This window comes from Pseudorasbora parva, chromosome 23, assembly GCF_024679245.1.
Source record: "Pseudorasbora parva isolate DD20220531a chromosome 23, ASM2467924v1, whole genome shotgun sequence".
NCBI lineage: Eukaryota > Metazoa > Chordata > Actinopteri > Cypriniformes > Gobionidae > Pseudorasbora > Pseudorasbora parva.
In genome coordinates, this window is record NC_090194.1 from 5,578,909 (window position 1) to 5,592,371 (window position 13,463).

General features: G+C 37.4%; 1 protein-coding gene across 12 annotated transcripts in view; it reads left to right on the top strand.

The window, feature by feature from the left end:
• The window catches only part of LOC137062328 (uncharacterized), a 78,577-nt gene that overhangs the window by 252 nt on the left and 64,862 nt on the right, over positions 1-13,463 (top strand). For 10 of the 12 annotated variants that reach the window (XR_010901225.1, XR_010901227.1, XR_010901229.1 and 7 more), the window contains exon 1: positions 12,039-12,258. Coding sequence is in view for 4 of the 12 variants with exons in the window: in XM_067433210.1 (XP_067289311.1) it covers positions 12,194-12,258 (65 nt within the window). In the remaining 8 variants the exon portion in view is untranslated. Of the gene's footprint in view, positions 1-1,347; positions 1,418-3,498; positions 3,607-11,846; positions 11,967-12,038; positions 12,259-13,463 lie in introns of those variants that run through there. The other 2 variants (XM_067433207.1, XM_067433202.1) reach the window with 2 other exon arrangements.

Sequence of the window (13,463 nt, forward strand, 5' to 3'; positions counted from 1 at the left end):
AAGTGTGATTATGCAACTAAAAATCTAATAACCTAACTACCTAACAGCATTTTGAGCATCATGAGTTAGCTGTACCAATCAGGCATAACATTATGACCTAATACTGTGTCCCCCTTTAGCTGCCCAAACAGCCTTGACCCATCGAAGCATGTACTCCACTAGACCCCTGAAGTTGTGTTGTGGTATCTGGCACCAAGATATTAGGAGCAGATCCTTTATTGTTCTGTAAGTTGCGAGGTGGGGCCTCAATGGATAGGACTTGTTTGTTCAGCACATCCCACAGATGCTCGATTGGTTTGAGATCTGGGGAATTTGGAGGCCAATTCAACACCTCAAACTCGTTGTGCTCCTCAAACCATTCCTGAGCCATTTTTGCTTTGTGGAAGAAGCATTTTCCTGTTGAAAGAGGCCACAGCCACCAGGAAATACTATTTCCATTAAATGTGTACATGGTCTGCAACAATACAGTAGTGTCAAGTAACATTCACATGGATGGCAGGACCCAAGGTTTCACAGCAGATCATTGCCCAAAGCATCACACTGCCTCTGCCGGCTTGCCTTCTTCCCATAGTGCATTCTGGTGCCATGGGTTCCCCAGGTAAGCGACGCAAACTCATCTGGCCATCCATGTGATGTAAAATAAAATGTGATTAATCAGACCAAGCCACCTTCACGGGCCAGCATTTGCACCCCACTTGCATCAGTGAGCCTTGGTCGCCCATGACCCTTACACTGGTTCACCACTGTTTCTTCCTTAGAGCACTTTTGATAGATACTGACCACTGCAGACCGGAAACAGCCCAAAAGAGCTCCAGTTTTGGAGATGCTCTGATCCAGTCATTTAGTCATCATATTTTGCCCCTTTTCAAACTCCCTCTAATCCTTACGCTTGCCCAATTTTCGTACTTCTAAAACATCAACTTTGAGGACAAAATATTCACTTGCTGCCTAATATATTCCACTCACTAACTGGTACCGTGATGAAGAGATAAGTGTTATTCACTTCATAATGTTATGCCTGATTGGTGTACATAGGTCATTTAAAGGCAGGTGTCAGCAGGAACAGCTATCTATCTACTCCCACAATTAAGGCCTAATCTCTTATCAGAGTACTTTTAATTCTTTACTCCTTTGAACTCGAGATGCCCAGCCTAATTTAAGACAGTGAAAATAAGCTTTGAAACCAGATACTGTTTTTTTGGCCTAGCCTCTCGTGGTTTTACACCCTTGGGAGAGAGCAGGTGTGCTCAGGATTATGTAAGACATACACTACTGACAAAATGTTCTTGATTTTGACATTCAAGATTGTTTTATACTTGCTGCTCTTTTTTGTTGTTTTTTATCCAGGTTGCTGTTCATCTACTGCTTTGACACCAACAGTGAAGGTTATCCATCCTCAGTGAAGGCACTATGTGAAGTCAGTAACTGTTAAGTGCACATTATATTATTTTTTTCATGAATTTCAGCTGAAAATTGGCATGATGGGTCTGGGTTTTTTTCCTGATGTTTTTTTGTTGCTGCAGTGTGAAATTTGAGAAAAAGGACTGAATTTTTTGACAAACAAACAAAAAAAGATGTGAAAAGATCTGGTCCAAACTAAAAACCAGCATCAAGTGTTTTCATAGCAAAGTGCAGTCCGCAGTGATGGCACTGCTATAAAGACTTTTTGTTTGTGTGTTGTCAAAACCCCTGTAGTACTTGGGGTTATTTTCGGTGCGTTTGTGGTGGGCCTCAGGGGTTTTTTGTGTGGTTGGTAACTGGAATGAGAGTCTTTATATAGACTGTCATGCCACTGGCCTATTTAGTACATGTGAGATCTCACTATCATTTAGCGAATGTACTCATCCTTCCTGTGAGTTTGTCACATGCAGTCTTACACAAAGTCACCATGAAATCAAAAATTGACAATTCTTATTTTTTATGCAAAATGACAGTATTTATTATGATTTATCAACCCTCTACACACACCTTGCCAGTGTGCAAGTGAATGCAATCATCTCTTCCTAAAGAATAAACATGAATTAATATTTCTTAAGGTATGTTGAGGATACAATACAGCTTACTGAAGTGTATCACTTGGTGTAATCACTCAATCAGTGTTTCAAAACGGAAAGAGGACAGTAAAACAGCTTGGAAACAATGTCACGTACCATCACATTTATCTTACAAGTCAGTCAGTGTCCACAGCTGTGAGTTCACTAGAGAAATGAACTCTTTCTCTAAATATATGCACTATATTAGCCTATATATTCATTATATTCTACTTAACCTGTTAGTGATGTCTTGTTTATTTAAGGTAATGTTTAAATAAATCTGTCATAAAAATGACAGTCACTGTGTATAAATGATTATATTTAAAAATAAATGAATATATAATATATATATATGTATATATATATATATATATATATATATATATATATATATATATATATATATATATATATATATATATATATATATAATATATATATATATATATATTAGATTTAGAAGTTAATGCAAAAACTGCCTAATGTGAAGCTTATGAGTGTTAAGCTAAAATAAATATGAACTGAATGTAGGCTAATAGTTTAGGCTCTGTTGATAACTTTTAATAATTATTAAAAGTTATCAACAGAGCCTAAACTAAGTAATGTGCAAGGAAGGGCTCCCTATATAGTTTAAAGCATATGCTTATGTGAACATTGTCGGCCAATGGTAAGCCGACATTCTGGAAGTGTTTACACTGCATCAATGGCAGTCTCACGCAATCTAGAAGAAATTGTTGAATAAACTCTAATAATTAATGACAGAATTTTCATTTTTGGGTGAACTAACCTGTTAAGATATTGTTGGTCATTCAGTCTTTCTGTTAAAAAAATAGATAATAGTAATTTATATTAATTAAAGATACTACTACTACTAATTCCAAAGACCATAGATATAGAAAGACGGTTTAATCCTATTACTCATGAATTGGAGAAACTGCAACTTGCAATATGGCTGAATAGTCCCGCCTTCTAAAGTAAAAGACCCAATCGTTGATTGGTAAAATCATTGCATCACTGCAGCTGCTGTTAGAAGCTCCGGTTCCCATAGAAACCTGAGACTTGCGCTTAAGACTGCACTTGTGCATGGCTCGTCTAGCTTGGAAAATACGCTTTTTTTATTTGAAATATGTAATTTTGAATGACATGAGGGTGAGTAAATGATGGCAGACTATTCATTTTTAGGTGAACTGTCATTTTAATGATAATGATAGGTTGTCCAGATTCAATACAATTATGGAAATGAAAAGGGATGGTGATCCTGGCAGTGCAGATGGTTGTGACACTGGGTCATGCACAGGTCTGATTGGGTTACAGTAATTTGAAAAACACACTAAAGAACTACAGTCGCCAGTATGATCAGAGAAAGATAAAACAGACAAGAATGTGAATGCAGATACTTCCCCTTTCTGTCTTCATCTGTGTGGGCCTAAAGACATTTTAAACATTGTGATTTTCTGTCCCTCAGGTGCATGAAAATCTATAATAAGATGGCTGAAAATGGGACAGAGTTGAAGTTTCTTTGAAGAGTGGGACTGTGGGACCAGCGTAATCAGAGCTCTGGAAACTAAGACAGGTCAGCCTGGCAGGCTTTCTTCTAATGGACTCATTGACCTTACTATAACAGAAATGTGCACACTTTATCTATCTATCTATCTATCTATCTATCTATCTATCTATCTATCTATCTATCTATCTATCTATCTATCTATCTATCTATCTATCTATCTATCTATCTATCTATCTATCTATCTATCTATCTATCTATCTATCTATCTATCTATCTATCTATCTATCTATCTATCTATCTATCTATCTATCTATCTATCTATCTATCTATCTATCTATCTATCTACAGTGCCTTGCGAAAGTATTCGGCCCCCTTGAACCTTGCGACCTTTTGTCACATTTCAGGCTTCAAACATAAAGATATTAAACTGTAATTTTTTAAACGAATCAACAACAAGTGAGACACAATCATGAAGTGGAATGAAATTTATTGGATATTTCAAACTTTTTTAACAAATGAAAAACAAAAAAATTGGGAGTGCAAATTTTTTTACTTTCAGTGCAGCAAACTCTCTCCAGAAGTTCAGTGAGGATCTCTGAATGATCCAATGTTGACCTAAAGGACTGATGATAAATAGAATCCACCTGTGTGTAATCAAGTCTCCGTATAAATGCACCTGCACTGTGTTAGTCTCAGAGGTCCGTTTAAAGCGCAGAGAGCATCATGAAGAACAAGGAACACACCAGGCAGGTCCGAGATACTGTTGTGGAGAAGATAAACATATCCAGGTGTTAGAATGGCCAAGTCAAAGTCCAGACCTGAATCCAATCGAGAATCTGTGGAAAGCACTGAAAACTGCTGTTCACAAACGCTCTCCATCCAACCTCACTGAGCTCGAGCTGTTCTGGAAGGAATGGGAAAAAATGTCAGTCTCTCGATGTGCAAAACTGATAGAGACACACCCCAAGCTACTTACAGCTGTAATCGCAGCAAAAGGTGGCGCTACAAAGTATTAAGCCTAATAATTTTGCACGCCCAATTTTTTCAGTTTTTGATTTGTTAAAAAAGTTTGAAATATCCAATAAATTTCGTTCCACTTCATGATTGTGTCCCACTTGTTGTTGATTCTTCACAAAATTACAGTTTTATATCTTTATGTTTGAAGCCTGAAATGTGACAAAAGGTCGTAAAGTTCAAGGGGGCCGAATACTTTCACAAGGATAAATACTATCTATCTATCTATCTATCTATCTATCTATCTATCTATCTATCTATCTATCTATCTATCTATCTATCTATCTATCTATCTATCTATCTATCTATCTATCTATCTATCTATCTATCTATCTATCTATCTATCTATCTATCTATCTATCTATCTATCTATCTATCCCTCTGTCCGTCATTTATTAGATCACTTGATTATTAGAATATAAAATTAAAGTACAATTTTATTATATTTTAAAATGTCTGTGATGGCAAAGCTCAGTGTCACATGATCCTTCAGAAATCCTTCTAACATGATGCTTTTGTGCTCAAGAAACATTTGTTTTTATTATTATGTTTTTATGTGTTGAAAACTACTTGATCTCTGTGGAAACCGTGATACATTTTTTCAGGATTCTTTGATTTAATAGGAAGTTCAAAAGAACAGCATTTATTTGAAATTGAAATCTTTTGAAACATTACTAATGTCTTTGTTGTCAATTTTGAAAGGTAGTGTGTATATACTTGTTTTTGATTTTTGAGACACCCCCCCCCCCATATGTGTGCATATAAATGTCATAAATACATAAGCTATCAAAACAAATGGATAAGAAGAGGTTCTGTGGACGAGTGGACGCTCATCATGTTAAAGAAGTTGGTCAACAGGTCAAATTCCCTAAAAAAATTAAAATGCATTAGATAGGAAAAAAAATGTCTTGAAAAGATTTAAGAACCACCATTAACAGTGTCATTTACATCTTAAAGCCTCATCTTAATCCAATAAAAACACTTGCAGCGGTTCTCACAAATTAAGAATGACATCTAGCTGTAAGTCTTAGCCAAGATGGTCTGGGTTTATTAAACCCCCCTGAGATTATTTTAATAGATTTTGTTTCAGTTCTGCAGAAGAGGCTTGAAAAAGCTTAGGTGAGTAAGGCTGTTCTTGCGAAATAGCCTCGGGTATGTAATAGCAGTAGTTAAACACTTAGAACTAGGGGCCTCCGAGCGGTTTCCTCCCACACGGCTGAATGTGATAGAGTGTGTGCTCTACGTGCACTTCAAGAGCACATACTGTTCGAGTAGGCTACTTTAATGTTTACATAGTGTGATGCACATGAAAAATTTGTAAATAGCACATATTATTTACTTGTTGCATTAGATAATACAGGAACTGGCTTATTTCAGTCCACCATCTTCATACTGACAGACTGCTTTTCTCTCAGGGGCTGATAATGTGCAGCTTTAATTGTGCTTTAACTGGCAAGTTTACATGGAAAAACACATCTTTCATGCGAGAAACTCTCAGCATGTGTGGGAGCCTTTAATAAGGCGAAATGCTCTGACTCGTACGTGGAAATGACTCTAATATGACTAAGTCTGACATTCCCGGACCAGGCGTCTGAATTTGGCTTTTTCAATAGAAGCAGCTCATAATTGACGCAAATGACTGCTGCAAAAAAGGCCAACGGATGCTCCACTCCCCTGAGCAAGTTCCCATTTGTTCCCCGCTCATTTTTAATATGAAAAGGAAAGGGATAGTTCTGGAGTGAAATAGTGTTGTTGTTGTAGTGTCATATTTCTACCGGATCAGATTTTTAAAAATGACTTTTGTTGTTGGTAATCTAATGGAGTTTCACCCAACAATGAAATTTCTGTCATAATTTCCTCACCCTCGAGTTGTTCCAAACCTGTATGAGTTTCTTCCTTCTGCCGAACACAAAAGAAGATATCTTGAAGAATGTCGGTAAACAAACAGTTAAGGGGCTCCACTGACTTCCTTATGGAGAAAAGAAAAATACTCTACTATGGAAATCAGTGGAGCCCATTAACTGTTTGGTTACTGACATTCTTCAAGATATCTTCTTTTGTGTTCGGCAGAAGAAAGAACTCGTACAGGAACAACTTTGAGTAAATGATGACAGTTTTCATTTTTGGGTGAACTATCCCTTTAATGATGCTCATTTGTAGGTGTACAGACAAGATATTTTTTTACAATTTAGACTGCTCTTTAAAAAAAAAAAGTTTTTTTTTTTTCTTGTTTTAGAGACAGTACAGAGTTGACCTGGAATTATTGAGAAGAGATATAGGGTTGGACTCAAACAGTATTTCATTTGAGCATTAGTTTAAAGGTGCACTATGTAAATTTTCCGTCCTCTAGAGGGCGTCTATTCAAAACAAAGGCTTAGCTTGATGACGCCAAGTTTGAGCTCAGAATCTTTTGCTTTTCACCTCACAGCCGCTGGAAAAGAATAGGGATAGGACTCGGCTAGAAATCATGTTCATGGATGCGATTATTAACGTTACTGTAGTATAAAGCAGAGCAGGACTGAGTGTTGAGGGAGCTGAGCAAGGCCACTGGAGTGATTGTTAATAAAATGAGCCCAACACATGCCTTGTGAGCAGCAGGACTTTTATTATGCCACAGTCGCCGGCACCATTTCATCAGATACATTTGAGTGTGTTGAAAATTATGTTACAACGTTACTCTGTGCGTTCGCTCTGCGGCTTCTATGATACTTGTTGCACACCGCCAAGAGTAAAGAGTTTCTGCAAAATAAAACCGAGGGTAAATCAGATATGACACAATTGACAGGCGACTCCCTCACACGTCCCGGTTCATTAGTTAAAATAACAATTTTCTCACGATTTACAAATAGTTGGAAACATTTGAGATACTGTAAGTATTCAACTGAACAAAATATATAACACAATGGCCTGCTTTTTTTTAAATATATTTTACTGAATTTTTTTATATTGTGCACCTTTAAAGGGATAGTTCACCCAAAAAACCTGTGATTTACTCACCATCAAGCCAGCCTAAGTGTATATGACATTCTTCTTTCAGACGAATACAATCAAAGTTTTAGTTAGTTAGTTAGTTAGTTAGTAAGTTAGTTAGTTAGTTAGTTAGTTAGTTAGTTAGTTAGTTAGTTAGTTAGTTGTTCTGGTTTTTCCAATGGCAGTGAATGTCTGTTTCTGTTTTGAAATCCATAAAAAGGCATCAATCCTTCATAAAATTGCTCCACACAGCTCCGGGGGTTAATAAAAGCGTTTATAGTCATTTTTGGGTCATTATAGTCATTATAGTCAACTACTCCTATAATGGGTTGTTGCTTACTACTTGGTCATAACTCTGACCTGGACTGCAACTGGACTAGACTTTAGGGCCTGGTTTCACAGACAGGGATTTGGTTAAGCCAGGATTAGGCCTTAGTTCAATTAGGACATTTAAGTTTTTATAAATGTTCCTTAGAAAAAAACATTACTGATGTGCATCTTGAGACTGACAACATTCATTTTAGTCAAGGACTAGGTTTAAGCCTTGTCTGTGGTATATGTCCTCCTAGTTTACTTTACTGTCATTATGCATTGCATATTTGTAATCATCTATTTAATTGTGTGCATTGTGTGTGGCCACAATGTGCGCCGTGGTTACGCTCGTTTCCTCCTCTTTACTGCCGTCTCCCTTCAGGCAGCACATCAGAATTTGAAGCTGAGCCTTCTGTTATGTAACAATTATGAAATCTTTCAATCTATTTTTAGACTTGAATATTGTCAAGTCTTTTAGAAACGAGGATGAGCTGGTTTTGATCTCAGATCACTTTGTGGATTGATTTAATTGCAAAAAAATCTTAATTTATAATGCTGTTATTTTAAAGATTTATGTTTGGTTTTTTGTTTTTGACTGGTTGCGTAATGCCCTCTCTGGCTCAGCACAAAAACATGCCTTGACATCTCATCTCTTCCACATAACAAACTTTAATTACTGCTAAACCTGACACCAGTGATTTATAAAGGATGACTGTGCATATTTTATTTTATACGTGTATAAACAGTTTCTACCTGCATCTTGCAAAATATATATTTAAAAAACTCTATATTTAAATTCTTAAAGGGATAGTTCACCCAAAAAATTATTTGTGGCATAATTTACTCAACCTGTATGACTTCCTTTCTTCTGTTGGACACAAAAGATATCCTGAAGAATGTTTTGTCCATATGAAAGCCATTGGTGTCCAAAAAAACTGCCTTTCATTGTACAGACAAAACAAAACACTGCATTTTTTGTGTGTTTCACAAATTCATACAGATTTGACACAACAGGAGAGCCAGTACATTTATTACAGTTTTTATTTTAAGGTGGACTGACCCTGTAAATACAAATTCAGCAGTGCCTCCTCACCAAAATCTTACTGCGCATGCTGTGTTTAAACTCTTACATTTACAATAGTCATAAAAACAAACCAGCATGGTGTAATGGCTTTGAAAGGTCTTAATGTCATATGAAGTGGGGAATGAGTTTACTGTTTTATTTTTCCAGTGATGCAGGTCTCTAACCCTCTTCCAGAAACCCTTCAATACTTCCATAATATTACAAACCCACAAGTTTCACTAGTGCGAAAACAACCTGCCCCCTTCACCAGCAGGAGATAGAGAGGCTCAGAGGAACATTTTACAGCTCAGATCTCGCTCTTGCATAGCCAATTAATGGATTCGTCTCAGATGTTTCTCCTAAAATTCCTTTGGAGCAATAAAATAGACGCAATTGTTGATGTGCAGCTATAAAATAGTCACATAAAAATGGTACCTTTTAGGGGTACAACAGCTCGTCACTGGGGCAGTACCCTTAAAAGGACATCGTAGTATATTTTTTACTTCTAAAAGGTGTATATGGTAAAGCCAGCCTGATCTGCCAACGGTTTGATTTCACCCTGCAACTAAGTCTGGAAACCTCTACATTCAATTCTACTGCATCTATTTTGCGGGAACCAATCACAGACTGGCTTATCCACCTGGTGCGCTATTGGAGGGTTTAACATAATGACGGATAGAGAAGCAGTGGATCAATTCCCGTTGATCACATCTCTTGTGGTTTGATTGGTTGAAGGACTCTCCAATTGCGTAAAATCATTTGAAAATTTTTAGTTTATCATGCCTCTTGTGAAGTAGAAAATACAGAGCAGACTCCCCAGACCAATGTTCAATCTTAAATTGAGCAAGGTCTGGTGATAGCCAGACAGGCATATAAGTACCGTAGAGTACAAATACATACATTTCATACATACATTTTAGTGGTAAATAAGGTACTAATATGCTTTTAACCTAGCCTGACAAGCCAGACCCACATCAAGATGTTTGGTCTGGAAACTCACCATTGACAGCTCAATCCGAGGGGCGGGATAAACGGTTGTCTTTCAAACTCCCTCTGCACGCGATAGGATAGCGCTACAACCAACCAGAGCAACGAAGGTGAAGTGGAGCTAGTTGACAGATTAAACTTTCAACATATCCGGTCGGCAAAACTCAGAACACATCTTCCCTTTTTAAGAATGACTTCAGTGCCGTTCTTTGTTCTTTTCTCGGAGAAAAGCTTAACTCCAAGTCTTCCAGAGTCGCGTCAAAGCTGATTCGAAAGACCGCCATTCTTCAGTTTCTGTGTTTACTAGTAGCATGCAAAGCAACTCGGCCGTCATTATGTTAAGCTCCGCCCGTCGACTCTATACACGATGTGATTGGCCTGACCAGAGTTTGGCTTTTACAGCTCAGAAGTGTATTGATTTGCTGCTGCTAGGGTGCGTCTAGATTTCTAGGCTACTTTTAACCTCATAAGGTAAAACAAAAGATTTTTTACATGCCATTGCATTGTTTAGATCATAATGGATTTTTTTGTTTTTTTAATTATATTTTATTCATATGTTATGCTATGTCCTTGTATGTGGACACTGGGAATCAGTTGTTTAAAAATAAAATGACATGAAATAAGATTTTTTTTTTCTTTTTTTTTCTCACCAATAAATTTCAGGTTTTAACTTTGTTTAAAGATGATTTTCAACTGTTATGTAAGAAATAACAGAATGAATGATATACCATTGTTCTTTATGAATAAGATGACCATACATGGGTTTTCCCATTGAATGCAATGTATCTAATTTGCATATTAATGTATTCTTGGAGAAACATGTAATGAAAAAAGAAGTGTAATAATGGGGTTGCAACATTTTCATAATAATATCTTATATTTTATAGGACCATTGGTATGTCATTTTTTGCCCTATTTGCTTGTGCTCTCTAAAATGCCTGATAAACATGATTTAAGTCTCTGTGCCCTTTATTGAGGTTGTTTTGTAACAGAAAGTCATATTTTGATTAGAAACCCCATAACATTTTCCTGAGATGTTGATGTTGAAAATTAGTCAGATTTAAATCATTTAAAAAAATATTATCATATTTCCATAGGAGTGCTTAATTTGATCATTCCGTCATGTTTAAAAATGAGGGAGTTGTTGTTGTCCTGGTGAAACCTCAAAATGATATCTCTGAAGAACATGTGCTCTACAGGACACCCTTTACTAAAATATAATATCCTTGTATTGTGCAATTGCACAAAGACAATAAAGGAAACTAGGACATAATACCCCGGTTTACAGATAAGGCTTAAACTGTAAAATACTTGGTGTCAGAGAAATTCACTAAAATATAATGTCCTCACGCGGATAGTGGCACGCAGGAGGTTACAAGCTGTCATACAGTTTAATTTTGACACCTTTTTGACATTCAGATCATGTGATCTTCGATGAATCATGTAAGAATATATTTGGTGTCATGGCAAATTTGAGCACAATTTGATTTCTCTTCTAAAACTCCAGAGACAAATCTAAAAAGAAAATGAAAATCCTGTCATCATTTACTCACCTTTTTTCATGTCTGTGGAACATAGAAGAAGATACTTTGAGTAATATTGGTTGGTCTACTAGGGCTTCGATGTTGTTTGGATCAATGCACTTCAAAACATATTTTCAGTGCATTTTGCAGAAGAAAGAAATACAGGGGAAGTAAATGATGACAGAATTATCATTTTTGGTTGAACCGTTCCTATACGCAATTTGCAGTGTTTTCAAAGGGAGATCTAAAAGAAATCTCGGTTTTGTTTTTATGTGGGAAGTGATGAAGAAAAATCTGAGGGAATGAGAAACCACATAGGCTAAGTGAAACAGAAATAGATGAAATGGAAAGAATAGGGAATCTGTGAGCGAGTTGGTGAATGAGAGCGAGCGAGGGAGGGAGAGATAGGCAGAAGGAACTTGCTGCCCCTGGTTGGTGTTGTGTAAGACTTGGCTGGCTGTTGCAGAATAACACTCTTATTCTCTCAGTGCTTTGAACTCTGGTACCCTACAGCTCCGACCACCCCTCTCTCCGCAACAGCAAGAACTCACACTGAGGTGTCTCTCAATCTCTCTCTCTCTCTCTCTCTCTCTCTCTCTCTCTCTCTCTCTCTCTCTCTCTCTCTCTGTCTATCTATTTCCCTCTCCCCTTTCCTGCTGTGTCGCACTTCTCTTTCTCTTTCTCTTCCCTTAAGTCATACACCTCTCTGCTCCCGTCTCATTTGTCTTTCACTTTCTCCCACATGTAGTTTCCTGCTTCAGATGCGTCAGTGTACCTTTCGCATATGGAGAAAGTTTATGTCTTCTGTCCTGTTGGACTGGGAACTGGCTTGCACAGCTTCTTCATCTGGTAAGAACCACCTGCATCATGTCTGTGCCATGCAAATGTTTTATTATAGCGTTTTATAGGGAGCTCATGCATGCATGCATACATTTCAGGGTGCATCTTTCTAAAGGCTTGTGTAATGGTGTTTTTCTTGTGTAAGTGGTTGTGCAACATACATTGCTTCCTTGTTGCATATGCGCCTGTAAACAACATGCTGTTCAGGCTGAAAGTGAATCCATGTGCGTGTGATGTCTCGCAGGAGTGTTTGGGGTCTGCAAGTGTTGCTGCGACTGAGTCAATAACGGGTGATGTTTTGTTCCGTGCTGTATGTGTGTGTGGTTGTGGTTATGGTTGTGTGTGTGTGTCAGAACGGCAAATACGTGTTTAGGATCGGTTATCATTTCACGAGGCAATTGGAATGAACGAACCCGTTGACCCGCGTGGTTTAGACGAGGACACGCCCCCTCTTACGCACGCACGCACGTCTGTCTTGTTGTTGTTTTCACACAGCACCTTGTGTTTTCCCTTTCCTCTGGCTCCATCGCCGCTGTTTTATCCTCCATCGCAAAAAAAGTTTATGTTAGGCTTCTGTTTTGACATACAGGTGTTGGCACGGCCACAGACAGATGCTTCACACATCTGGTAGGTTTTAGGGAGGGCTGACTAACTGTAAATATCTCTCTGCGTCACACGCGCGCTGCGCAGTTGCTGTGTTTCAGTTGGCACTGTCTCTCTATTCAAGTGCTGAAAGAATGTACTAGAAACTTCCTCTGGAAAGAGAACTTTACTGCCCTAAATGTAATCTGAGAAGGTTTAGTGACTTTTTTTTATGGTTTGGCAAGCTGTTGTGTTTCTCTTGTTATCTGCTAGAACAGCAGCGACATCGTGTGGCTGGAAATGTATCAGACGAACCCAGTGACCCCTCTGATTCATGGAGGTTTACTAGGAACTGATAAATTAAGCTAGTCATGCATATACTTTAATTAACTGTGAGCTAAAGATATATATGTGTGTGTGTGTATGTATATATATATATATATATATATATATATATATATATATATATATATATAAACACGCACATCATTTTTACATAAAAAAAAGAAGCTCATTGGGTATGGTTTATATGCTTGTTTCCTCATGGGGACCTCAATTTAGATCCCCATGGCCTCGAGTCCCAGTGAGAAATAGAAAAATGTACACACATTTAAAAAATGAAAACATAAATC